The following is a 24,095-nucleotide window of genomic DNA, read 5'->3' on the forward strand; positions in this document are numbered from 1 at the left end:
CTTTTCTCTTTTTTCTTTTCACTTAATCTAATCTGCATGTGTTTGGACTGTGGAAGAAAACCACAGAGCCTGGAGGAAAGCCGCCAAACATAGGGAGAACATGCACTCCACACACACACAGGCCCTGAAGAGAAATCGAACCCTCGACCCTGGAAGTGCTAACCACTACTTAATTGTTATATGACAAGAATTTGTTATTGTGTCATGGAACAGAGATAATCAGGTTACAGCATGCAAATATAGGTCTTGCATCACTAACTGACCAGGAGAAAGAATGCTGGATGTAAAGATTTGGATCTACTGAAGATCCTTTTGTGTGTTTTTTTTTTTTTTTTTGTAAATCAGAAAAATATTCATATATAAAAATCTATTGTCTATACAATATGATGTAACTGGTAAATCATCCTAGAGCCTTAAACATTCACAATTTAGTTAAATCCTTTATTTCACCTGTTGGAAGGTGCACCAACATTTTCAGAGCACATGCTTTGCTGGCTAAACTAAATAGTTTGGAAGAAGAAGCTTTAATGAGAAATGTGAAGTGACTGGGGCAGCAAAGGCCACCTTTCATCCTGTGATCGTAATCTGTTCAAACAAGAGACCCTGCAGTGTCAGAACAGTACAGTAAGTTACTTCAGAAACATCAGTGAGGGCCAAGATTTCCAGGAAAAAAAAAATAAAAGCTTCAAATAATGTTAAAAATGATTTTTTTATGGAGATAATGAACAGACAATATTGTTAATTTGGGAGTTTGTGTGTTTTTCTTTCTCACTGCACGGCATCATAGCTTGAGGTAAGAGCTTTTGTGTGGTTTTGGATAAATTGCAATTGAGTTTACCTTAAATCACATTCAATAAGCTTGAACTGTGTCGTATCAGGGATTAATTTGCATCTCCTTTATAAACAATATATTTATAAGCCCTAACAAAAAAAAAAATTAGCCAGTTATAAAGGAATACAAAGTAATCAGTTCATTTTAAATGACTCTTTAAACTGACTTATTTGATTATTGTGGATAAACAATAATAAGGGAACTAATCCTAAGTGAAATGTAATTTGAATATTTGTATTTATTTAAAATTCCCTTTTTTATTTCTGTGAATCACTTTGAACTTCATTTACCATAAATATGTATTGGTTTGATTCACAGAATCGATTCATAACTAACATCTCAATGATGAAGAGAATGAATCAGTGCTCTGAGCAGCAGGGACTCCTCATTAATGAGCTCTTCATAATGAAGATTTAATCCCACAGCTCCTGGATAAGAGTGAGCTCCAAAAGCCGAAAAAAAAAAAGAAGTGTTGTCAGGGCTATAAAAGAAAATTAGGAACAGAGTCTGGACACATCTATTTTATGCATGTGGTTCGTTCTTCTCAGACTTGGCTCAGTTTTGGTATCTATCTGTCTGAGTAAACAATATAAAACCTGCACAACAGTGTGAGCATTCAGACAGGGTTTCCTCGCTGCAGAAGCCCAGGTGGAAGCCGTGACGCCCGAGATGACGGTGACCTACACGGCCCGGGTGGCCAAAGCGCGCTTCTGCGGCTTCTCCAAGCTGCTGCTGGCCTGGAAGGGGAGCATCTATAAAGTCCTCTACAAGGAGTTTCTGGCGTTTTTCGCCATGTACACCGCCATCAGCATCACCTACAGGTGTGTGTGTGTGTGTGTGTGTGTGTGTGTGACTTATAATAACATCATGATGGACTGGATGCGATAATCCATTCATAAAAGCCTACTTGTTACTTAATGGATGAATCAGGGCGGCTTTGAAGTTCTTATTAACATTGTTTTAACAACTCACGTGAAGGATTTCATGCAGGCGTAGTGACGTAGTTCTTGTTTTAGAACCGCCTGTCGCGTGCTTATTGTTTGTACGGGCGTTTAAATCAACGATTCTGCGCTTCCGTTTGATCTTCATCCTTTCATCTTTCACCTTCAAAAGTTTTTATCAAAGAACGCGTTAGTTTTTTTTTTTTTATTCACGCCAGTCTTTCGTAAAAGTCGTAAAAAAGCATCGTATCATCAATTCGCGCTACTTTCTTAATATTATTATTATTTTTTTTAATTATTAAATTTTTTTTTTCAATTATTTTTTTTTTTTGACTGGGCATGCGAGTTAAGTCTGTACAACGAATGTATACATTTATACATTACTACCTGGAATACTAATTACTAATACTACTTAATACTAATTATAATTAACAAGTTATTTTATAACATTTTATAGTTTGTGTGTTTATAATGAGTGCATTTATTTTAAATATTTTCTTCAACGATATTCAATTAAATTTTATTCATACAGCGCTTTTAACAGTGGCCATTGTCACACAGCAGCCTTACAGAATATGAAATGTGTAAAAATCTTTGATTAGATTGTCCCTGATGAGCAAGCCGAGGGCAACAGTGGCTAGGGGAAAAAAAACTCCCCAAGAAATCTTGACTGTATGTTAGGAGGCTGGAAGTTCAGCATATCAGGAGATGTTTAAGTTCATTTAAAGTCCACGTTTATTATTGAAGACTGAGGTACAAAACTGTTTGTAGGAATTTAAGTACTGGACGAGCAAGCCTCCTTCTGATTCCTTACATTATTCTAATTTATATTTATCATTCTCTATTTCTGTAATCCTGTTTGCGATAATGCTCTTTGTTAAAAGTGCTGTACAAACAAAATTCAATTGATTTGAAACCTATTAAAACTGACTAAAATTATTATGGGAAATTCCAGGCACCATGGTTAGGAATAGGAGTGTTGGGGAATTTGAGAGAGAGTGGTTGGGAATGGAGAATAGAGTTGAAACTTTGGTTAGAGTGGGAGTTTATGACTGGTTGGGAATTTGGAATTGGATAGTTAGGAATTTGGAAAGGAGTAAGAATATGGGCTGGAGTGGGAGTTCGGGATTGGTTGGGAATTTGGAATAGAGTGGGAGTTTATGAATGTTTGGAATTTGGGATAGAGTGGTTAGGAGTTTGGGATAGAGTAGCAATTTGGGACTGCGAGAGGCTGTTGGCACAATACGCCAGTACTCTCAATACGACAGTTGAATCATATGTCAATATCTTTTCCAGATTCTTTCTTGCAGATGAGCAGAAGAGATACTTCGAAAAGCTCTCGATTTACTGCAACCATTACGCCAGCCTCATTCCCATGTCTTTCGTCTTGGGTATCAGTATTGATTTATTTGTATTTTTATACACTATATAAATTTACCCATTTCATATGGTATGATGCAGTTTGTATTTCTATTCATCATGTTGTAAATCCATGCAGGTTTCTATGTGACACTGATAGTGAACCGCTGGTGGAGTCAGTACACGTCGATCCCACTACCAGACCGCGTGATGTGCGTGCTCTCGGGTTGCGTACAGGGCGAGGACGAGCATGGAAGGCTGCTGCGACGCACACTTATGCGCTACACCAGTCTGTCTGCTTTGCTCATCCTGCGCTCCGTCAGTACTGCCGTCTTTAAACGCTTTCCCACTGTGGACCACGTAGTAGAAGCAGGTAAACCTTAAATATGTAGATGGATAGGCCTGTAATCACATGCAGGAGTAAACTAGGGTCTTACAAAGAATGAATTAAGCTTAAAATCAGCTTGTCATATATTTTTTTTTCCCCCCATATTGTACCTAATAACCCTGCGATGGGGTAAACAGAATGATTGAATTAAAGCTGTTAATTAAGAGTTTTGGTTTTCCAGTTTAAAGCAATTTTAAGTTTTCTTTCTCTCTCTCTCAATATAGGATTCATGACACGGGAGGAGAGGAAGAAGTTTGAAAGTCTGCACTCTCCCTATAATAAATACTGGATTCCGTGTGTGTGGTTTGCTAACCTGGCTGCCGTGGCACGATGTGAAGGTCGAATTAAAGACAATGGCACTTATAAACTACTGATGGAGGTAAGTGTTTCAGTCGTTTACTCTTACATAATAATAACTCGTGGTTTAACATCAGTATACACTTACTGTGTCTGGACTCAAGAGATATAAAATTAAAAAGTGTTCATTTGATTCAAATCTAAAAAGCCTATGGGATTGGATCGTGTTTTTAACCACCACTAAAATTATCTTTTAATGAAGAAGAGGCCTATTTTTCATGAAAGAGCTCTGAACACAGTCAAATTTTGGATTTTTTTTTTGTAAATAAAATTCAAGATCACTTTTGAATGGAAATTGACTTTCAGAGGATATTTTTAATTTAGAATTCTTAAGATTTCTTTGGTTAATTAATAAATATTTAAACGTTTTGTGTTGAACTTCCACTCTATTGGTTGTTTCATATTAGAGTGGGATGCAAACTAAAACCCTTTCAGGAAGCAAACAACCCCAAGAAATTGTCCTTCAAGGATCACTACATTCATCTGTTGCACCAGACGTAAAATCATGATTTAGGTTGATACATGATACATGATGATACAGTAGTGTAATTTAAATGATCTGATTTTAAATAACAAATCAAATACTGCCTTTACCTGTACTCAGGGTCGCGGGGGGCCCGGAGCCCATGCCTGGACAGGGTGCCAATCCGTCGCAGCTATTGTTATCCTATTTATTACTTTTAAACGTTGAATAATGATTCAATCTTGTTTAACAATAATTTTAATCAAGCAAGATCATGAACGCTTTTAAAACGGCAGAATGTAATGGGTGAGCTGCAGAAAACAAATATTTAAGTTCTATTTCTTTGATTTTTTTTGGTATTAGAAGGATAACCCCTTGAGATGAAACATCTCGTTTTCGAGGGGGTCCTCAAGACATATAAGACGTGTGTATTTATATACAGTGTGTTTTTTATATATATATATATATATATATATATATATATATATATATATATATATATATATATATATATATATATGTATATGTGTTTATGTGTGTATTTATGTATAGTGTATCGTGCAGCTGCCCTGTTTACCTCCCAGTCTCCCAGATTGTACCAAATTATACTATATGGTGACAGAGTCAACTGCGTGTGAACAACTTGCCCACGGTTGTTACCCAGAACCCAATTACCTTCACAAACTTGATCACAAGCCACAAGCTCTAACCACAAGCCCACCAAAGCACATGTGTATAAAATGAGCAAAGTGTACAATAAAGTACAACCAGATAATCAGGTTTTACTTCATAGGGTTGTACAAGATCTCGTTGCTCATTTTAGATTTATTATGAAGATCCAGAAATAATAATAATGATGATGATGATGATGAAGTATGACAGGTGTTTGTGTGGTCTGGGTGTTCTTTATGTTTTGTAGGAGCTGAATCAGTTCAGAGACAAATGCAGTATGCTCTTTCACTATGACATGATCAGCGTGCCGCTTGTTTACACGCAGGTGAGATGTGTGTGTGTGTGTGCGCGCTTATGTCAAAATAATACTAGAGTGTAGTTTAATATTACAATATGAAGCATTGATATTACTTGGATTTTTTTTGATGTAATAGCTGCTAATTTGTTTAATTAATATAAATGTCCTGTTGGAATGTGAGTGCTGGCTAATGTCTAAATAAAACCTGCTTTATTATTACATGTAATATATATAAAAGTCTAAAATATTAATATTAAAGTCTTAATCATGTTACATATTATGTACACAAACTACTTATTCAGAGCGACTTACTTTTTTTTATCTCATTATACATCTGAGCAGTTTTTAGGGTTAAGGATGAGGCACGTTGAAATTTCTTATTATTCATGTTTGTAGTTTTAACGCAGCATTAAACAAAGAAAAAGACGTTTATGTTAACATGCAATGCTTGATATGCTATGATTGAACTGTAGTCTCAGCTATATTCATGACATTTCCAAATAAAGTCCCCCATCCCTCCATCTCCCTCAGGTGGTGACACTGGCAGTGTACAGCTTCTTTCTGGTCTGTCTGATCGGCCGCCAGTTTCTGGACCCCACTCGGGGTTACCAAGGTCACGACCTCGACCTCTACGTCCCTGTTTTCACTCTGCTCCAGTTCTTCTTCTACGCTGGCTGGCTCAAGGTTAGGCCTTCCATGCACAAAAACAGCTCTCTCAACTGTCTTTTCATGTAAGCCAGCTGGGTAATAAATACAATATGGCAACACTCGACTCTGATTGGTCAGAATGTTGAGTCACAGGAGGATCACAGGTTTTCTATAGTATCAGGGATTTTGAACAGCTTTGTATCAACATAATTTAAAACACATAATTACGAGGGTGTTCAAGTCAAACCAGGATTTTTGATTGTGCAGAATAACAGTACACATTTATGAGAGTCCCTTTATTTCTCGATATAATCCCGTGCTACACTTATGCGTTACAGTATCTCAGTGTCTTACTAGTGATTGAACACCATCAAGGTAGAAAGTTCTCTCAGTACACCTAAGCCGTGATCAGACGGCCTGCTTCACGTCTGAGACGCTGATCTCCCAGGAACTCCTTTAGTGACCCGAACATGTGGAAATGGTTGGAGTGAGGTCAGGTCAGGTTATCACAGTACTGTGGTTGAAATCTTCTGTAAATGTCAATCACTTTTCCACATTCACTCACAAGAAATTTCGTCACAAATCCCAGTGTGACTTGAACGCTCCTCATATATATTTTTATAATAAAGATTGATGCTAAATCTGTTAAATCTTTTCTAAGTTTCAGCACTGTGAGGTAAAACTATTGCTTTGGATTTCTTAATTGTTTAGTGTAGGAGGTTCCGTACTGTATGTAACAATAAGCCAGACAATAAACTAATATAATAATTAATTATATAGCGTTTGCTAATTATAACATTAGCAAACTGTCATTGTGTAAATGGAGTAAAGCATGGAGTGACATGCTGGCATAAGATCATCATCTTTTGGGTGGTCACTTGATGTTTGATCACATCACACTATCTCATATTTGTTATTTTTCTATAACAGCACTTTGTCTTATTCCGTAATTGCTTCTGAGTCGCATCAAAATACCTGCAAATGTCATTGCTCACAAATGTCTTAGTTTCTTCAATGAGTTGTATTTGTTTGTAAATGTAGGTGGCAGAACAGCTGATTAACCCGTTCGGTGAGGATGATGATGATTTTGAAACCAACTGGCTCATAGACAGGAACTTCCAGGTGTGTCTATAGTCATCCATTCATTCATCTATCATTAACTAATCATTCTGTTCCCTTTAATTATTTATTTTTCACTCTATTTATTCATTCATATGTTTGAGTTTTTCATGAGACCCTTTTTAAAAAAATCATTTCAAGCAGATCGAAATAATCAGTGCACAATTAAGAGACTCTGTATAAAATGTTTACTGACTTGTGCTCCACTTTCCAGGTATCGATGATGGCAGTAGACGAAATGTACGGCGATCTGCCCAAAATGGAGAGGGATCGCTACTGGAATGACTCGAACCCTCGGCCGCCCTACACCGCCGCCACGCTGTTCGTCCTCCGCAAACCCTCTTTCCAGGGCTCTACCTTCGACATGGCGTAGGTGCCTCACTACGCACACTTCCAGCACTATAATAGATCACACTGTTTTACAAACTAATGTCAAAAGTGACCAATTGTTGAGGTGTTTATATTTTTCATGCAACATTAATTGCCATTCTGTCACTAAAAGGAGTGAGAAGCAGAGATAAAAACGACAGGGTTAAACATAAACTATAAACCCCATGATTTAAATTTGATTAACTTGCAGAACATGCCCTGAGCATCTGTTAGCTGGAGACGATAGCTCTCACTCTCTACTGACAAATAAGTAGTGTTTTTTACACTCGCAATTTTCCCGAAATTCAGAATTCCTAAGGACGAGATGCCCTTCCAGCCTCTGGAAGACATCTCCGAGAAGTTGGAAGAATCCGAGACTCACCACCACAACCTCACTTTGTTCAACCGACTCCTTAGCTCCGCTCCTTCTCCCTCCAGCATTGTGGGTGGGGCCTTTCGCAGAACCACTGCTCAGCTGCAGCGATTGACGCCTTTGATCGTCCCTGACTCCTACTCGGATGAAGAGGAGCTGGATGGAGAAAGATACGCCGGGAGGTACGAGGGACTGGAAGAATCGCTGCTGTCGGGGTTCGGAAACGACACCCAGAGCACCATCTGCAGCTGTGGAGGAACCTCCAACACACATGTGCCTCTAACCAGGAAGGAGTTTAACCCGAGCCAAGGACATGAAGAAGATGGGCTGAAGAAAGATAAGAATGAGAACGAGTCGACGATGCTGAACGTATCTCCACCTGTAACGCATGCCCTGGAGCAGGAAATAAAGCCAAGGCTTCCATTCCAACATTCCATTCCAACCAACGTCAACTGCTCCACACCCGACTTTATCGCTTTCCAGACAATTGGAGACCAGGCCACCCTCTATTCATCTAACGGAAATGCGTTGTCGGGTGTAACAAGCTTGACAGTTTTGTCATTTCCTGAAACACGGCGCAGCATCAGCATGGGCTCAGACGTCCACTGTTTGTCCAACGAGGCAGAGGAGTGACGTTCCATGAGTGAGGAAAGTCACTAATCTGAGATATCGATTTAATGTCACATCACATAACCAAACTCATCATCAACTAAGTTACAGCACTTTTATAGCAAATTAATATTCAAATCATACGTTTTAAGTATAATGGAAAAAAAATGTCTTGTTTTTTTAATTTTGTGTGTATAAAGTCACCAAATGCACAATTTATTATTATTTTTTGTATATTTATAATGAAGTAATAAATTTCAAAATTCGCGAAAAAAAAAAAATCTCAATTTGCATTCTTTTGTGTTCTCTCAGTGTAAAGTAAAAACAATCCATAAATCTGCCACTTCACCTCCTTCTGCAACTGCTTGAGGCCAGTAGAGGGCCCCCAAGGGCCGACAATTATTTCAAGAGTCAAGAGATTTTGTTATTTGTACACATACAAAAAGTATAAGTGCAATGTAATCTTTTGTGCAGAACCCCTCTGAGTCAGTGATTAAAAGAAAGAAAATAATTTTCAAACTGCACTTAGTCTTAAAGGTTCCACTGCACATTCGATATTATATTTTTTATATTGCACTTTGTTCTTTGATAATAAATAGGTGAAGGATGGTGAGCTCAATCTTATGCCGCATACTGTATATGTACAATGATTATAGCAGCAGGTCTCTATATGATGGAAATAAAAACTATATGACGGAGACAGACATTCTCTCTTCTTCCCCTTGTTTCTTGCCATTAGTCTGACTGTGGCTGGACGAAAAAGCTGTTCTAGAAACATGTTTGTGTGAGTAGAGATTAAGCTGTGTGTGTGTGTGTGTGTGTGTGATTTTATTCCTGTTGCGTTATTGTATAAAGGTGCCCATGGAGTGGAGGACAGGTCCAATGATCCTCTCTGCGAACTTTGTGACATTAGGTGATGGATCAGGGTCCAGCCTTCTTTAGCAGTCTACTGAAGTGCAGCTATTGTTGGTCTCTTTTCAACAGTGTTTGTGGTCAAGCTCAGAATCATGTGACCGTCAGCCCCCTCCACCTCAGTCTTTTATGATGAGAGTCAGCAGAGGGTGTGGTTTCCTTCTGAAGTCATGAATATTTCTTTGGTCTTGTCTATGTTGAGAAGGTCGCTTTCTCTTCATGGAGAAGAATGTTTTTGACCAGTTTCCCGTAACCGGACTTGTCCCCATCCTTGATAAAGCCTCGATTACAGTGTTTTTGTAGATGGCGACACAGTTGGGTGTACAGGATATCGATTATGGCACTGAGACGACAGCCCTGTGGTGTTCTTGTGCTAATTTTAAGCTCCGCAGAGACCTTTTCTCTCATTATCCCCACCTGTGGTCTGTCCACGAAAAAGTCCATAATCCAGTTACAATCCAATTAGGTATTATTTATAAGATAATAGTAATGAGTGCTGGTGTGGGAGCCCCCCTGCAAATATTTGTTTTGGGCTCAAGCAGACTCCAGAATCACCTCTGCTTCTCTTGGTTAACTGTAGTTGCATTACAACCTCAATTTGCATGCGGAATCATGGCTTTTATATTTTATGATGCAATAACACTGGTCTGTAGACTCTATGAAGCTTTTCAACTGTTTCTTTAATAAATATGACGAAACACCTCCACAGTGATAATTTATAATTAGAGCATGTTAAAATTGTATAAAACATTTAAACATACATTATTTTATCAATACATACAGTATTTTAAGTGGTAAAACGGGACATATAATTGGACAACTGGTGTTAAACTGTTTCAGCCAAAAATATGTTCAAATTTGAGGTTATAAGTAGCTACTTAAAGATTGAACACAAACCTGTTTCATTATTTTATACTAATGTAATGCCAACTTGTCACTGCTTAGTGTTCAATATCTTAGGTAGCATAATTATAGTTGAATAAAAGTTAACTTTATAGTAGCACAGAGTAAAATGTCTAATAGCTAAAGTCATCACCTTACACCTTATATAGAAACAAATAAATATGGCTGCATGCAACAATCAGTGGGGTTCAAGCTTTCTTTGCAAAAAAGCTGCATGTCCACTACACCCAAATTGTGTTTAAATTCATGTCCAGGAGTAAGGAAAAATAGTAAGAAAATTAGAAGTGCCATAAAAATGGCCCAGAACCCACTTACTGTACCTCTCAGCTCTAATCACACCCCACACCACATTCCCACCGATGCTCCAGCACTGCCCGACTGCTCCCACCATCTTTCAGGGATCAAGGAAGACATTTATCGAGACTCTTTTCTGTTCTCCTACGAAGGTGGTGGAATGAAGTTCCTCTAGATGTCCATACAGCCGAGTCTTCAATCTTTACAGCTGACAATCTTTAAACAACGACTTAAGACATATCTAATCTTCAGTACTTGGACTAATTTTCCCAGCCATTTAAAAAAAGTATTAAAATAAATCTTCTTCCCAACAGTGTTTGAAGGCACTGAGTTGTTAGTGTCTATCCAATGACGAAAACTTCAAAGCACTTCTTGTAAGTTGTTCTGGATAAGAGCATCGGCCAAATGCCTAAATGTAAATGTGACTATTTGTAAAAAGTCATCTACCTATTGTCCATATTCTAATGCATGCATTTGCGTTGTACTGCCTACATATGGCAACATCTGGACTTTTTTTCTGAATTGCAGGAATGTGCAGGATATTTTAAGCATTTCATCTGCTTGGCCCAAAAAAACTACAGTCACTTTCGTCAGGTGGCCTTCAGCTTTAATTACGCTCCTCCGTTGGATGGCCAGTTCAAGTGTGAAAATGATTCCTTCTGCTCCCAGACCTATCAGTCCATTATGGGAAGGGGGAAAAAAAAACCTCCATAGATGTGATAATCTGGTCATTCAGTACATTCAGGTCGTCAGCTGACTTCATTTTATTTCCACATAACGTTGTTGAGTCTAGACCTGAGGAACTGAAGCAACTCCAGATCATAACACTGACTCCAGAGGCTTGTACAGTTGCCGCTATGCATGATGGATGGTGTTGCTTGTTTTTATCATTGCATCTGTGCACATTTAAAGTAGAGTCAAAATGTCTGTCACATTTCACAATATAATATTTTAATCAGACTGTCTTCTAAGAACAAGATTTATAAGAGGAAACAACTTTAAAAAGCAGATGACTGCATTAAAATCAATCATTTCATAATGGCTATTTTCAGTTCCTGTATTTTAAATAGACCGCCTCCATCTTCTAGAGCAGGTGACACGCCCACTCCAGTGCATTGTGCATTACTAGCTACAGTATATAGTCATTTAAAATGATGATTCATGTGAAGTATCTAAAATTGCTCAATTTCTTTAAAAACTGCATGAAAAAATAAATTGATTAATATAATCTTACTTAAATCCTAAGAATTATTTCCAACTTTGTATTTTTTTGCGTGTTTTTTTTTTTTCTTTTTTACATTTTTTATTATAATTATAGAGCACTCTCTAGGTGTATAAATGCATATGCAAAAGTTTATTAGCAAACAAGACAGAGTCAGGGTTAAACACAGAACATTCTCATATATCAACAAAGGTCAAGGTAGGGTAGAAATACCAAATGTCTTATTCAAATGCATTAATAAATTTGCAGTCAATGTTGTAATCCATTGACGCATTGCGATGTTTATGTCATGCAAACAGGAAATGAGTGTGGCTAAAGAGAAACCATTCTAAATCCGTCTGAGGCCTAGGTGTACCAACAGCAACTTATTTTATGAACAAATACTGTTAGTGCCGTTCTGTAGGCATGATTTTAGTTGGAAGGGTCATATTTTACTTCCAAACAGCCAGACTTTGTATTTATTTATTTTTTTTAATGTAGTCTTGGAGGGAATAGTTCTCCGGGCTTCCTGAAGGACTTTTAGTCTCTCATTTTTAGTCCAGTCCCTGTATCTAAGCAGTTTCATTGGAATTTTTTTTTGTCAAGACAGACAGTGACCTATGAATCATTCAAGCATAAAAAAAACACCACCAGTTTGAAATGGGTGCAGATGATGACGGATGATCAGGCCGGTGATTAGTGGTGCTGAGTGGTTGATGTAGACAAGCGGGGAAATGAGGTTGCTGCTGAGGTTGTGTATGCAGAAGAGGGCAGATGTCACTTTCCTCCATGTATGAACATCAGCACTTTGAATAATTGGCGGTTGGTTGTCTTCATGTGTGTCTCCCCAAACTCATTAGGTTGGTCTGTGTTAATTGTGTCAAGCAATTAAACTATGCAAAGGAAATCCATCAGGGGTTTCTGAAGAAACTGTAGAATCTATAAAGAAAGCTGCCAGCTATGCTTTTAAATAATCCAGTCATCATTGAATATTTACTTACAAACTAACATATACCAAATTTTAGCTTGATCAGAACACTTCCTGTGAAACGGCTCTGTAAAAATAACAACCCTCTCGTAAATGAACAAACACTATATGCTTAGAAAAATAAATATGGAAATGCCAACAAAAACAAAGCTGTTCTGTACTTGAATAAACAAACTTATAAGTATACAAAATATATCTTCTTTACTCATTGGCTCATATTTGCATTTTGATGTGGAGGTTTTTTGTTTAGAAAGTTATTAATAAAACATACAAGATTATAAAATATGTAAAAAAAAAAAAAAAAAAGTTCTGTACACATTGTATTGTCGTATCCCGTAAGATGTCAAATGTTTCAGCGTGCAGCGCTTTTACTTCTGCAAGTTTCCAGGTTTAGTTCTTGTACAGTACAAGGGACACGATCATTGCAGCGACCTGTTAAAAGAAAGACAAAAGTACGGTCATATATATATATATATATACACAGTATACAGTGGAACCTTGGATTACGAGCATAATCTGCTCCGGAGGCGGGCTTGTATTCCAAAACACTTGTAAACCAAATTTTATTTTCCCAAAACAAATAATGGAAACTCAAATTATTCGTTCTACAGCCCCCAAAAAATAAATACATAAAAATAATTAATACAAAATATAAAGTAAAAATAAAAAAATTTACCTGCACTTAAAATAAATCCCGACAGATAAGTGTTTCCGTTTATGTGCACAGGCTGTGTGTGTGTGTGTAATGCGCATGCACACACATTAACAAAGAGACTGTTTTATCGGAAAAATTAGCTAGTCACATTCACGTGAGCGCATACTAATGAAATCACTACTGTAAATAAATAAATAAAAAAAAAGAACTATACCTTTACAGCCTTTACAGACCTTCTCCCACCCCCTCTTTTCACACACATGAAAAGAAACATGACAGGTTCATACAGAAAAGGAAGAAAAAAAATGGATTTTTAACCTCTAATGAGACTTTCTTTTGATTTACACGCGAGCAAACACGTGTTATAAGAAAACGTACACGCTCGCTGTACATGTGTATGTTTTACACACACACACGCACGCATGCACGGATGTTGATTATACCAGTAAGAGACGAGCACTAAGACCCAGCTGGGGAGACGATTACCCACAATTCCGCAGGGCAAGAGAGAGAAAAACCATTGGCTCAGTTGTGATCACGTAACGCTCTGCGTGATACATGATACTCGGTACTCAATGCTCAAGACAATGCTCGTTTTTTAAGTCAAAATTTATAAAAAATCCGCTTTACTCATAATCCGAGGTTCCACCATATATATATATATATATATATATATATATATATATATATATATTTATTTATTTATTTATATATATATTTTTTTTAAATAGAAAGTACATATAAGTAAAGGGACAGAATGCTATTTTCTAATCCAGTGTTTGTGTATATTTATTTTTTGTGAATTAATTCATTTTAAAATGTGTCCAATGTTGTCTGAAGGTTTCATTACCTCTATAGCAACGACACAAATAGCCACGCCCCCAATCAAAGCAGACTTCTTCTTTATCCACTCCACCACAGCGTCGAAACACCCGATCACAGGCTGCCAAAAAAATGTTTTGAAATTTGATGGATTAGTTTTGCTTTTAGAAGTGGGAAAATCCTTGAAACTGCTTGTGGTAAATCTAAAGGCATATTAATAGGTTTGTGATCAGACTGCTGGTGTGGACAAAGCGTCAAAGCCTTTACCTTCGATTTTGCTTGGTCAGATTTACACTGGTCATTTGTTCCAGAGCAGCAGAACTTGGGGTACCGTTGGGTGTCGTTTACATACTGGGAGTCAGTGAAGTCGGTGTAGTTATTGTATCCACAGCATTTTATCTACAAGCGCACAAACACACACTGGCAGTTTAGTTCAGGAATCACCAATATTACAATTGTATGTATAGTATAATACAGTAATATTATTGTCACATTAACGATTAAGCATTATGTGAAATGCATGAGTAATCCTGTTGATTATAATACTGTAAACTGGTCTGTACAGTGCAAACACTCCAGCCCAAAACCAAGCAGTGTAATGTGATGTACCAGACTCATCGTTTCGTTCCACGCATTAGTGAAGATGTCGTTTTTCCCGTAGTTCTTCTTGATGCTCTGAGCGACTTTTTCACGTAGGTTATCCAGCACTTTCTGCGCCTGAGGAAACAGTAAACACTGTGTGAGTCCGAGTTAACCGTTACAAACACAACTTCGTCCCACTGTTTCAGAATGTTTTTGTCCGTTATTCTTGTCACTGTATGTAGCAATTAACTGGTCAGATTTGTTGAAATAAAGGAAGGTAATTTCTGCCTGTCTTGGCTAAGAGGTTCTTAACTGCCCAAGGTCTAAGAACAAATTAATTGCACCTCCACCAAAAGAAAAAAACAACCCATGAATTTTAACACTTAGGTCAGCACTGATGATGCACTTTGCTGAAAAAATATGTGAAACATGCATTATTACTGTAAATTTTTAGAAAAGGAAGTAGAAGTCACAGAACATTTCCCAGTTGTTACCCGATAATCAAACTTAATATATATTACAGATATAAAATAAGATGTTAACATTATATTATATATATATAAATATTAAAATATATTGAAGATACGTTTTTGAAATAAATTTCCCACTAAATGTTATACTGTTGCACATGTTTCTTAATTTTCATGTTTTTTTCCATGAAATGTTCCAAATCATAAGTTATTAATTTTTTTTTAAGAAAGTAAAAAAAAAAAAAAAGAAGTATATGATACAGCATGTGATCAAGAGTAGAGGTTTTCTCGTTCTGGGATCCTCTCAGATCCTACTGGCCCCAGTATAAAAGCTGTCAATCAATAAGTTTTTTTTAATTTTTTAATTTTTTTACAAGCAGGTAAAGACTCCCTTAATATCTCTCTAGGACAACTGATCAGGATATGAGTTTTAACTGGCTGACATAATATAATAGATAAAATTCTACTGCACTTGTATGTTCAGGATCACTGCTCTTACCTTAGGCTCGTAAAGCAGAAGGAGTATCGCTGCCACCACCTCCATGACAAACATGATTAAGATGATGATGAAGAACTGTAACACCATCACAGGGTTAGTAAAATATATATTTAGTAAAGGAATGCTTTGGTGAAGGAAAAATACTTCCAAACCACAAATGTAGCTGTTTGCCCAAGGTGCTATATGTTTGGTGTTACTTAAATATAATATATATAAACTTTCCTATATAGCTAAATGCTTGAATATTATCAGGCCATCTTGGACAACTGGCTAAGTCAAAAGTGTATTTTTGCGCAGTTTGAGATTACATTTTTAAATTAAGAATATCTCTGTTACAAATGGTTAATTTAAGATGATGTCATTCAAATTACAACATAAGTAAAATACAGTTTTAATTAGCATAATTTGCTTGGTAGCTCCAGTCCCACAAACTATATCCCTGTTTTTCACACTACATTTGGGATAAGAAGCAATGTTTTTCTAAAACTTGAAATCAGGGGTCACTCACAGTCATAAGCATGCACTTTAGTTCACAGCAGGCTCCGCAGCAGCCCAGGAAGCCCATGATGGTAAGTATGGCCCCAATAGCGATTAGCAAGTAGCCAGTATTAGCCAGATGCACTAACTCTGGGGGAATTTCTTTAATGTTACCCAGCGCTCCAAGTACAGGCTTCCTGTTAATTTCGACCAAAACTCCAATGACCACAGTCCCAACTCCGGATAACTGGAGGCCAAGCGAGGGGGACAAAGAACAACGTTAGAATGCAGAACTGAAAGAGAGTGGAACTGATGAGTTACAGGAAACAGTCAGGGAGTAAAATTCAACAAAAAAATGCAGACTGTTTACTTTTTCAACACTAAGAAAACAGATTACAGTAAAGGTCTTATTCATGAATATACATGAACAGTCATAACAGTAAAACGTAACACATTATGCTTAATATTGTGGAAGTTCCCTGTGTGCCACTGGATAGGCCCTGGCCCCTGGGGGCGTGATTCCACAAGACTTCAGGAGGTGTGCTGTGTTGTCTGGCACAGGGATGTTAGCAGGGGATCCTTTGGAGTATTATGGCTCTGTGGGGTCCAGGGTGTGGCCTCCATGGGGCAGACTTGTTTGTATATTGTTCTCAGTGGGATTGACATCTGAGGAATTTGAAGGCCAGATAAACAACCTTAAACTCCTAAGCCCCATAAGGTTCAAAGTTTCAAAGTGTTTATTGTTATAATCAGAGGGTATAAAAAAAATCACCCCCTTCATGTTGCTTTGCAGCATGAAGACACACAGTTTCTGTTTTATCCAACTGTATTTATTCAGTGCAACTTTTACCATACAAGTGAAAGATATAACACAAACATGTGGGTTGGACTGAGTTGCAAAAGGAAAACCCCTTAGTGTCAGTATTTTGTTGAACCGCCTTTGCTTTAATTACAGCCTTTAGCAGAGGCAGCTTTTTGCAGAACCGCTCAAGTGGGGTTCAATTTAATGATGACTGTTTGTGCCCTGCAGTCTTTAAGTCATTCCATAGATTTTCAATAGAGTTTAAGTCTGGACTCTTGCTGTGTACTTTGGGTCGTTGTCATGTTGGAAGGTAAATCTTCTTCTCCTTGACAACTTTCTGGCAGAAGGCAGCAGATTGTTCTCAAGAATTTTATGGGATTTTGCCGTATTAATTTTTCCTTCTATCCTGACAGTTCTTGCTGCAGAAAAGCACCTCTATAACAGGTTATTACCACCACAATGCTTTACTGTAGGAATGGTGTTATTTGGATGGTGAGCTTTATTTGATTTGCTCCAGACATAATAATTTATGGGCTAATAATTTCATTTTGGTTTCTTTTGCCTCAGTATCTTCAAGGTGTGTTTTTGCCATGCTCAGTCGTAACTGCATGTGGGCTTTCATGAAGAGTGGCTTTTTTTTTTTTGTGCAACCCTCCCATACAAGCCACATTTGTGGAGAATTTGTGATTATGATAATGATTTATTTATTTATTTTCCCTGACCTGTGCACAACTTTACCCCGTATATCTTTTGACAGTGCCTTGACACCCATAGTTTGTTAGTCTGTTGCACTTCCAGGGACATAAATGCTCCAGCTTTTCATGCTGAGCGAATCAAAATGACCACAGCTGATCACAGTTGAAAGTCAAATGGCTGTGTGTGCCATTGAGAAAGTAATTAATAGTCATTTTAGAAGGGGAACGATCCTTTTCCAACTCTTTGGAAAAACTCACTTTTTCCCTATTTTCTTCTGACATTAGTGTTATGTCTTTCACTTGGATGTTAAAAGTTGCATTGAGTAAATATAGTTGAATAAAACAAAAAGTGTGTTTGTCTCCATTTCAGGCTGCAAAGCTACAAAATGTGATTCATTTAAGGAGGTTATTCTAAAGGGTGTGTGTATAGTGTGGAATATAGTGTGTTTACAGTATACTGTATATATGTATTACATATAATTCCCATTGAATTTATTTCTATTTTACGTCTGAGGTTGGACCTCCGGTCAACGTTCACAGAGGCATTCATGCACTATGTGCAATTTTTGAACGACAATTAGCCTAAACTAAATGTCTTTGGACTGTGGGAGGAAACCAGAGTACCTGGAGGAAACTCCATGCACACAGACCCGAGCCGGGAATCAAACCCTACCCTGAAGGTGCAAGGCGACAGTGCTAATCACTAAGACACTGTGCTGCCGTACAGATAAAATGTTAGTACAAAATGTGCATTAATGGTATCAGTGTTAAGTATATACAGTTTACAGTAACATATAATAGTAGTGTTAGTAATATTAAAAGTCTGTGCTAAAACATCATGTGTGTAGTTTGATTACAGATATGTGTTGAGATCTCGATGGTGGTCGGGCCAGTAAGCATTTAACCTATTTAAGAATCAGATGCCTGCACGTTAAAAATTTTCTTAGTCTAGACGTCATACATTTCACACTTCTGTACAAAAGTGTTAACAGCTTGTTTTAAAAAGGGTGAGTGGAGGTCCTTAATGATGCAACAGGTTCTAATATAGAATTAAGGATTTGAAATTCCTTAACTCAATCTTGTGCAAGCAGTTGCCATTCCAAGTGATGACATTATTTTAATATGTTACACAAGCAATTTAAAGTGTCACATGATGTCACATAATATAAATACAACTGTTTCTAGAGTTCATTAGAAAGCATAACTTAAACAAACAGCACTATAAAGACCAAGAAGGTAAACTGGTTATTAAAAGAATCCAAACTTTGATTATCCCACAGCCCAAAAAATTAAACACATTATAGAGAATCTGTGTAATAAATGTCACTGAGCATTTACAAAAAGGAGCAGGAGTATCAGTATATGTTTGCAGCCTGGATATGCAAAACTGGACCATAGGCACATTTAAGCAACTTTGTTGAGAAAGGCTTTCAAATCTGATGTAAAAACTTTAATTTGAGTGCTACATTTATGCTAAACCTATACCTTCTAATCACCCAAAAAAAAACATTCCCATTGCGAAGCATGGTGGTGGCCGTATCATGCTCTGTCAGTGCTTTATTCTGACTTATAAATATGTAATAATTAATATATACTCAATAAATATCAATACATTTTTATTGGCTTTGATAAATATAAGATGTTGTTAAACCTAGAAAAAAAGTTAATCTGTTTTACTGAGTAAAACACGCATGTGCAAAACATCACAAAACCTCCGTGGGTTATGTACAGTAAATAGAATTGGGCGGTTCATCTCATGTGTCTTATAGTCCAAGTCATTCATTCTTTTGTCACGTGACTCCCATAGATGCTAGGCAGTGCATTACACTGGAAACAGAATTAAGTGTCACATGATGTCACATAATATAAATACAACTGTTTCTAGAGTTTATTAGAAAGCATAACTTAAACAAGCAGCACTATAAAGACCAAGAAGGTAGAGGGTCTACCTTTTTTCTCATGAGTCATGAGCAATATTGCACTGCAAAGCATCTATGGGGGTCACGTGAACAAAAGAACAAACGCCTCAGACCAGAAGATATGAGAGGTGAGCTGCTTACTATCTTTATTATAATAAGTCCTTAGCCAAACCATAGCCAAAATTTGTGTATGTAAACATGTTAGGAGGGGGGTTGTCTGTTTATTGACAATGCAACAATTTTATATCTGATCAAAAGAACGAATTGAACTAAATGACTCAAAAAATTATTTGTTCATTTTGATGAACGAGAGTCACTAAACCACATCATTAAAATGATCCAAACTTCTCACCACTAGAAGACATTTGGGTCCAATAAAGAGAATCAGCTGTGTGTGTGTAAGAACACAATGTTAGGGGATTTTTTTATTACAACAGTAATCCTAAGCACTCTGCCTTGGCTACACTCCATGACAATAGGGGTGGATAGGGATCAGGGGCACCTCAGTGGTTAAGTGTTTGGACTACGGTTCGAAAGATCTCAGGTTTAAACCCCATGACCACCAAGTTACCACTGTTGGACCCTTGAGCAAAGCCCTTAAGCCTCAACTGCTCACATGTATAATAAGTTAAAATGTAAATAGGTCTAGATAAGGGTGTCTGCCAAATGATGTAAATTCTGTCGTGACAGGCGTATTCGCCCAAATGTTTTCTTCTCAGTCACTCCAGAGAGCTCACTTTCAGTTTTGTTTAGAGCCAGTCTTTGGCTGTGTCGTGTTTTACTTCTGCCTGTGGCTGCACCAAAGGTGGACTGGAGGTGGGGGGACAACAAGTCGACTTCACATGCATGTCAGCTGGACACTGCTTCCGAAACGTATGTGCACAACCTCCCTTTTTTCCTTTCTTTCTTCCCTTCCTCCCTCCTTAAATTCACTTCTTTTTCTCATTTTCCAAATAAAACTACCCTTTTCCCATAAGACCTTGTCTCGTGTCTGTGGTGCCCCGAGAGACAAAGATCTTATCGTTCTACAGGAAGGAACTGTTTAATCTGTTTATATCTTTTAATAAATTTCACATTTAAAATAATAAAAAAAGAAATAAAATCAACAATTTGATGCTTTCTTAAAAAGAAGGAACTCGGTTACATCCAAAGACTTTAAAACCTACAAGAGACAACTAAAGTGGATGATTGTAGAAGTGGTTCCTTCCAATCAAATGACACCTTAATGACTATGAAAACAGACGATGTACCTCAAGATATAATATATACCACTGGAAAGACCCAAGTCAGATTAAACTTGGTTGGTCAGTTCTCGTTTGCTGCAGATGGTGTTTGCTGATGATGTGACTGCTGATAGAAGTAGCAGGAAGTAGAAGTAGCACAACGTGGCCATTATCAATTCCAGAACCATTATCAAGTCTGTTGACGACACTGTTGTGGTGACAACAACGAGATGGCCTACCTGGAGGAGATTAAAAACCTGGAGACCTGGTGTCGGAGGAACAACCTCCTTATGAGTTGTTAGTGGACTTCAGCAAAAGGCATGCGAGGAACTACCAGAACAAGACCCCAGTGGGGAGAGAGCTTCCAGTATCTCAGTGTTTACATCACGCAGGACCTGTCATGCCCTGGCAGCATTTCTACCACCTTAGATGCCAAAAAGATTGTCTTCCAAGGTGCTAAGAAACTTTTACTCCTACATCATAAAGAGCATCTCTACAGAGACCAGCTCTACAGAGGGTTTACGATCAGCTGAGCACATCGTTGGCACTGAGCTTCCTGACCTGCACTCAATCTACAGCAAGCCATGCTGGACCAAGGCCAGGAATTGACTCTTTTCTCTGGTGCGGTCAGAAAACCGCTTCCGCTCCCTGAAGACCAACACAGAGAGACTGAGGGGGAGCTTCTTACAGCAACCTCAGGCTCTCAACCTCAACCTTTTTCTTATTTTTTTCACACGAGAAACAAACAGTCTGCTTACTGCTTACTACATTACTCACTTTGTTGCTCATTTTCTTACTGCTCATACTGTATGTTGCACAATTCTTGCTCTTTAACACACAAATAACTGCACTTTGGAACATATACTGTATATCAGAAACATTCCATTTCATACTTCCTGTTTCAATCATACTACTGCTGTCATACCCACACAACATGTTTTTACACTTCTATATTGTTACACTTTTATACCTGAGTTTCCAATTTCTTTTTCTACAGTCTGTAAATCCTGTCTAATTCATACATTTAGTTTTTATTTTGTTACTTTTGTAAATATTGTCAATTTCCAGCCTATTTTTTAAAAAATGTATTTGATTTTGTATTTTATATTTTTATTGAAAAATTACTCTCTAGTGCAATCTTCTTCAGTGTAGCAAAATCTTTCTCCTTTTAGGTCATGGGCAGTCATTTTAAGCATTTCAATGCATAGCATAATGTATATCTTTACGTGACGAATCAAATTTGAACTTAAATTTGGTTAAAGTGTATAGAATGAATTGGCACCCTGTCTTGGGTGTCACCCGCCTTGTGCCTAGAGAACGGCTCCAGGCCCCCCGTGATCCTGAATACTGGATTAAGCAGCAATGGCGATGAGTGAGTGAGTGAGTGAGACTAAACTTTCATACAAAAGCAACTTCAGAGCTTCTTAAAGCAACTAAACAGAATGTTAGACACTGACTGAAAGAGTCTTATTATAAATATTAGGATATTATTATTATTATTATTATTATTATTAATTAGTCCAAATACATTTGAGGGTGTGATTAATGGGGGAAGTTTGGACAGATGGCTAAAAACACTTTGAGTTGTATCTGAAAGTGTAAATTTCAATGCCATGCTAATTGTTTAATTTTAAAACGATTGTGGTGACGCACAAAGGCAAAAATAAAGAAATTGCATCACTTATCAAATACTTATATACTTCAGGGTATACATATTTTCCACAAAGATAAAATCAGAAACCCCATCAGCACCGCACCACAAAAGCATCTGTTTACATACAGTAGCCCGAGGTTTCAGAAACTCATTGTGGTTATGACTAGAAAGACGTTTTAATATTTGACACAATTGTACAATATTTTCTGGTTTTGAAAAAAAAAAATGTAGCATAAAAATCAAATCACTACAACCATGCTGAGTTGCTGACCTACTTTTTTCAGTTTCACTGTTGTGGTTTATTTTTGACAGTATATTGATCAAACATACAAACTCACGTATTAATACGCTGTTGTAACATAAATCTGATCTAATATTGATACACCTTAGATACTAAAACGGCTAGTGCTATATTTGTATTAATGATCATCATTTAAACAACTTAACATGTTTTCTGCATTAAATTCAAGAAAACTTGACTTACGAAGATGGCACTGTTGAAGATGACCATTAGGAATTTTAGAATCATTTTGCAAGCCATTTTGACAGTTTTTTGTTCTTTTCAGTTCCCCTGAAAACCCTGTGTGTAAATTAGATAAACTGGCTGTTGTTTAAAACACAGACTTAAGACCCGCCTCTGCAGGGAAGTGGACTACTGCAGTTCTTCCTCCAGTGTGTGCTGTGTCACAGCTTCCGCATTTACACAGAAGATCAGACACGTGGCTCAATGCCTTCCTGTGTGATTTTAAGAATAGTTATATATATACTGTATATATATATATATATATATATATATATATATATATATATAGTCAAGCATACTACACCCAGTGCAAATAGACTTGGATGCTACATCAATAAATCTTTTAAGGCTGTAAATGTATCTATATATATAAAAAAATCTGAGAATGTTTAATAAACTGTAAGGATTTAATTTAAAACATGATCCATGATTATCATGGTAAAATGATTGGTAAAATGATTATTCATCACCCATCATCAGTTCACTGAATTCAAAGCCAAATCTAAGTTTCCCATTTTTGACATCTCTGATAAGGAAAGACAATCAACTGAACATGATGTTTTTGATGTTGAGGATGAAGTTTGCATGTTCTCCCTGTGCTTACTGGGTTTCCTCCGAGGTACTCCGGGTTTCCTCCGACAGTCCAAAGACATGCAGATAAGGCTAATTGGCACTTCCATCCTGCCCACAATGTGTGCTTGTGCCCTGCAGTGGATTTTCACCCTATCCAGGGTGTACCCCTTCTAGTGCCCTGAGTCTATTGAGATAATCTCCAGTTGTCCTGTGACTCTGAAAGACAGGTTTGGCAGGATATGAATAAGTGAGTTAGACCGAGCGTTAGAGCCATTAGATGGCTGTTTATTCTTTTCGCGATACAAATTTGAGTTACAGTCATAACTGTATAATTAATTAGGACTAACAACTTTAATAAAGTTATTAAATAAATCTTTTATTTTATTTCTTTTGTGTGCACCATTTCCTGTCAAGGTCTTTGCAGTTGCATTGCCGTTTGTAGTTTTCACAAGAGTTGGAGTTATGTCTCCAAAAA

At 37.2% G+C, this 24,095-nt stretch overlaps 2 protein-coding genes across 2 annotated transcripts; one reads left to right on the forward strand and one right to left on the reverse strand.

The window, feature by feature from the left end:
• Positions 1–1,182: 1,182 nt before the first annotated feature.
• Positions 1,183–8,653, forward strand: best2 (bestrophin 2). Its single transcript, XM_053477173.1, has 9 exons — positions 1,183–1,653; positions 3,070–3,164; positions 3,272–3,505; positions 3,745–3,899; positions 5,260–5,337; positions 5,842–5,994; positions 7,000–7,080; positions 7,292–7,446; positions 7,756–8,653. Exons 1-9 carry the CDS (start codon positions 1,502–1,504, stop codon positions 8,450–8,452), a joined length of 1,800 nt encoding a protein of 599 aa, XP_053333148.1. The 5' UTR covers positions 1,183–1,501; the 3' UTR covers positions 8,453–8,653.
• Positions 8,654–11,867: 3,214 nt separating this feature from the next.
• On the reverse strand, positions 11,868–23,171 carry LOC128506132 (tetraspanin-1-like). The gene is made up of 7 exons (XM_053476437.1): positions 23,009–23,171; positions 16,263–16,478; positions 15,755–15,829; positions 14,813–14,920; positions 14,471–14,602; positions 14,232–14,324; positions 11,868–13,158 (listed from the first exon to the last, which is right to left on the reverse strand). Exons 1-7 carry the CDS (start codon positions 23,063–23,065, stop codon positions 13,117–13,119), a joined length of 723 nt encoding a protein of 240 aa, XP_053332412.1. The 5' UTR covers positions 23,066–23,171; the 3' UTR covers positions 11,868–13,116.
• Between the last annotated feature and the right edge of the window lie 924 nt (positions 23,172–24,095).

The sequence above is a fragment of the Clarias gariepinus genome, chromosome 18 (assembly GCF_024256425.1).
Source record: "Clarias gariepinus isolate MV-2021 ecotype Netherlands chromosome 18, CGAR_prim_01v2, whole genome shotgun sequence".
Taxonomy (NCBI): domain Eukaryota; kingdom Metazoa; phylum Chordata; class Actinopteri; order Siluriformes; family Clariidae; genus Clarias; species Clarias gariepinus.

Bases quoted from the DNA above. Each gene is read 5' to 3' on its own strand.
- best2 (XM_053477173.1), top strand. From the start codon at position 1,502: ATGACGGTGACCTACACGGCCCGGGTGGCCAAAGCGCGCTTCTGCGGC. The intron at 3,506-3,744 runs GTAAACCTTAAA...CTCTCAATATAG, and splicing joins GGACCACGTAGTAGAAGCAG to GATTCATGACACGGGAGGAG. The intron at 7,081-7,291 runs GTGTGTCTATAG...TCCACTTTCCAG, and splicing joins TCATAGACAGGAACTTCCAG to GTATCGATGATGGCAGTAGA.
- LOC128506132 (XM_053476437.1), bottom strand. From the start codon at position 23,065: ATGGCTTGCAAAATGATTCTAAAATTCCTAATGGTCATCTTCAACAGT. The intron at 15,830-16,262 runs GTGAGTGACCCC...ATGGTGTTACAG, and splicing joins TAAAGTGCATGCTTATGACT to TTCTTCATCATCATCTTAAT. The intron at 14,325-14,470 runs GTAAAGGCTTTG...TTTTTTTGGCAG, and splicing joins CTGACCAAGCAAAATCGAAG to CCTGTGATCGGGTGTTTCGA.